Source organism: Sardina pilchardus, chromosome 5, assembly GCF_963854185.1.
Source record: "Sardina pilchardus chromosome 5, fSarPil1.1, whole genome shotgun sequence".
In the NCBI taxonomy this organism is placed as follows: Eukaryota; Metazoa; Chordata; class Actinopteri; order Clupeiformes; family Clupeidae; genus Sardina; species Sardina pilchardus.
In genome coordinates, this window is record NC_084998.1 from 5,196,207 (window position 1) to 5,198,706 (window position 2,500).

Consider the following 2,500-nt stretch of genomic DNA (forward strand, 5'->3'; position numbering starts at 1 on the left):
ATACAAAAAAAAAGAAGGCAAAATAAACCGGTGGTGCCTAGCTTGAGTTGTTGCAGCCAACAGCCAGAGTAGCCAGGCAGCTACAGTGCTACACTCTGAATGCATTTTAAAATAGGTTCTCCTTAAAACAAACATAACAGCAACAACTAACAGTAGCCTACAGAAAGTCACGTCTCATTTTACCGGTTTTGCTTGCAATGGACAGATTTCTTGGTTTCCCAAAACAGCATTTTTTTTTCCTCCACAGAATCCTCTGCTCTCACTGTAAAGGACTTCAGATGGCGCCTGCAGTTCTAACCTGTTCTGCATACCTCAGTGATGGCGTAACGTGGCGCGGCTACATGATCAATATGCACGTGTTCTGCAGATGAAGGGCTCTCTCAGGCCGTAGCCGTAATGACACAGTAGGACGCTTGTGGGACCATCCTTAAACACATTACAGGGAACACACTGGCTGAGCATAACTTACACAGACGCTCATTTGTCACCGTCCTGAGATCCTTTACTCAAACTGGTGGACCTGTACTCTCTCCTGGGCCTTTGATGGAAGCACTGTCCGTCTGAACAGCCAAAGAACGTAGTCTGGTATATCATTATGCTTCACAAGAGAATCACTAACACACACACACACAGCTCTGGGCTTGTGCAAATCACATGCTGCACAGTGACTACACACATACTGTAAGTGTGTGTGTGTGTTGCCAAAGGCATCATGTGATGACACTGCGCCGAGGAGGAAGAAGTAGTCGTCGTCCAGTGCAGCCGACTCTGAGGGAATCCCGAGGCTCCTCATAATAATGTCTTTTATTGAATGAGCCGCGGCCGGTTCCCACTGACCGCTCACAGCTGGGGGGGGGGGGGGGGCAGGGGGGGGGGCAGAGGGGGACTGGACCCCCCCTAACCCCCCCACCGGCAGAGTGGCACAGACTTCTCGGTGGCACGGTGGAGTCTGACCAGGGGGTCAGGATTTGACTGGTTAGCTTCGCCGATTAGCAAAGAACTTCCTCGTCGCCATTTTCCAGAAATACATCATGTCCGGTGCCGTTTTCCCTGCGTTTTCCTCATGCTGATTGGTGGCTGTTCCACTCTCAGCTCATGCACGAGCTTAGTGTGGGCACGAGCTCTCCTTCTGTACCTTACGTCAATCGGTAACTGGCACTTAATTGGCTAAAGTAAAACGGCACCGGAAACAAGCCCCTTGAAACGCCATGTTGAAGCCTGAAAAAATCGTTCAATTTTGGCAATTTTCACTAGCCTAGCATTCCATTGAAATGAATGGGGGCGGGACTTGTTCACTTTCTCCAGTTCTTATAATACCTCCATGAGTCTGACAGCTGGCCTATCCTCTCCAAGAGGCTGAGGACGGCTGTTTGCCGAAACGCGTCCGTCTTGTACATGTCATGCGTTCAAGATAAATAAAAAGAACGAGAATATATATTCGAGAGTGCGTTTATCTTTCTTTAAACTAGTTTTTTTTCTTTTTACGCACCCAAACGATTGATTAAATTCGGAGTTTGAGCGCATCCGCCTTTCTGATCTAAGCTGGATCACGGCAGGCAGCGGTCAGGAGCAGAGGGCACGGAGGGTCAAGGGTTCAGGGGTCGTGGGGTCATGGGGTCATGGGGTCGGCCTCACCTCTGGCGGAACATGAGGGCGGGGTCCATGTTGGCCGAGGTCATGCGCACCACGTGCCGGATCTCCTTGGCGATCATCCGCAGCTTCTCGAAGTTCACCAGGCCGTCCACGCTCGAGTCGTTCCCTGCGGAGATGGGGGGGGGGGGAAACAATGGGCTCAGCTTCAGCAACATGTCAGCGTGTTTTAAAAGACACACACACACACACACACACACACTTCAAACACTGGCAACAACAAAAAAGCACCTTCTAAAAATAAAGCTCTCCATGAGGAGCAGAGTGAAGCTGATCAAATGGAGAGGAGAGGAGAGGAGAAATGAGAGGAGAAATGAGAGGAGAAATGAGAGGAGAGGAGAGGAAAGGAGAAATGAGAGGAGAAATGAGAGGAGAGGAGAGGAGAGGAAAGGACTGGAGGAGGAGTGGAGATATGAGAGGAGAGAAAGGGAGGAGGGGAGGAGAGGAGAGAAGAGGATAGGATAGGAGGCGGAGATGAGAAAAGATCAGATGAGGAAGAAGAGAGAAGAGGAGAGGAAGAGGAGAAGAGGAGGAGAGGAGAGGAGAGGAGAGGGAAACAGAAGTGAAAGGCCTGACTTGGCCTCTCCTGAGAGGATGTGCTTACGTTGGAGAGCCCAGAATGCAGCAACCCCATAAGCAGCACTACACAGCAGTAATGGGCAATACTACAACACAAGCAGTATCACTACACAGCAGTAATGGGCAATACTACAACACAAGCAGTATCACTACACAGCAGTAATGGGCAACACTACAGCACAAGCAGTATCACCGTACACAACACTAGGGGTTCCTTAATACCTAAATAAACCAGTTCATGTGCTCGGGACCTCAGAATAGTCAGCAGGAA

General features: G+C 50.0%; 1 protein-coding gene across 4 annotated transcripts in view; it reads right to left on the reverse strand.

Moving 5' to 3' along the window:
- Positions 1–2,500, reverse strand: part of rapgef6 (Rap guanine nucleotide exchange factor (GEF) 6) — a 115,036-nt gene that overhangs the window by 14,674 nt on the left and 97,862 nt on the right. For all 4 annotated transcript variants that reach the window (XM_062536047.1, XM_062536046.1, XM_062536048.1 and 1 more), the window contains one exon: positions 1,636–1,759. In XM_062536047.1, the coding sequence (XP_062392031.1) occupies positions 1,636–1,759 (124 nt within the window). The remainder of the gene's footprint in view (positions 1–1,635; positions 1,760–2,500) is intronic.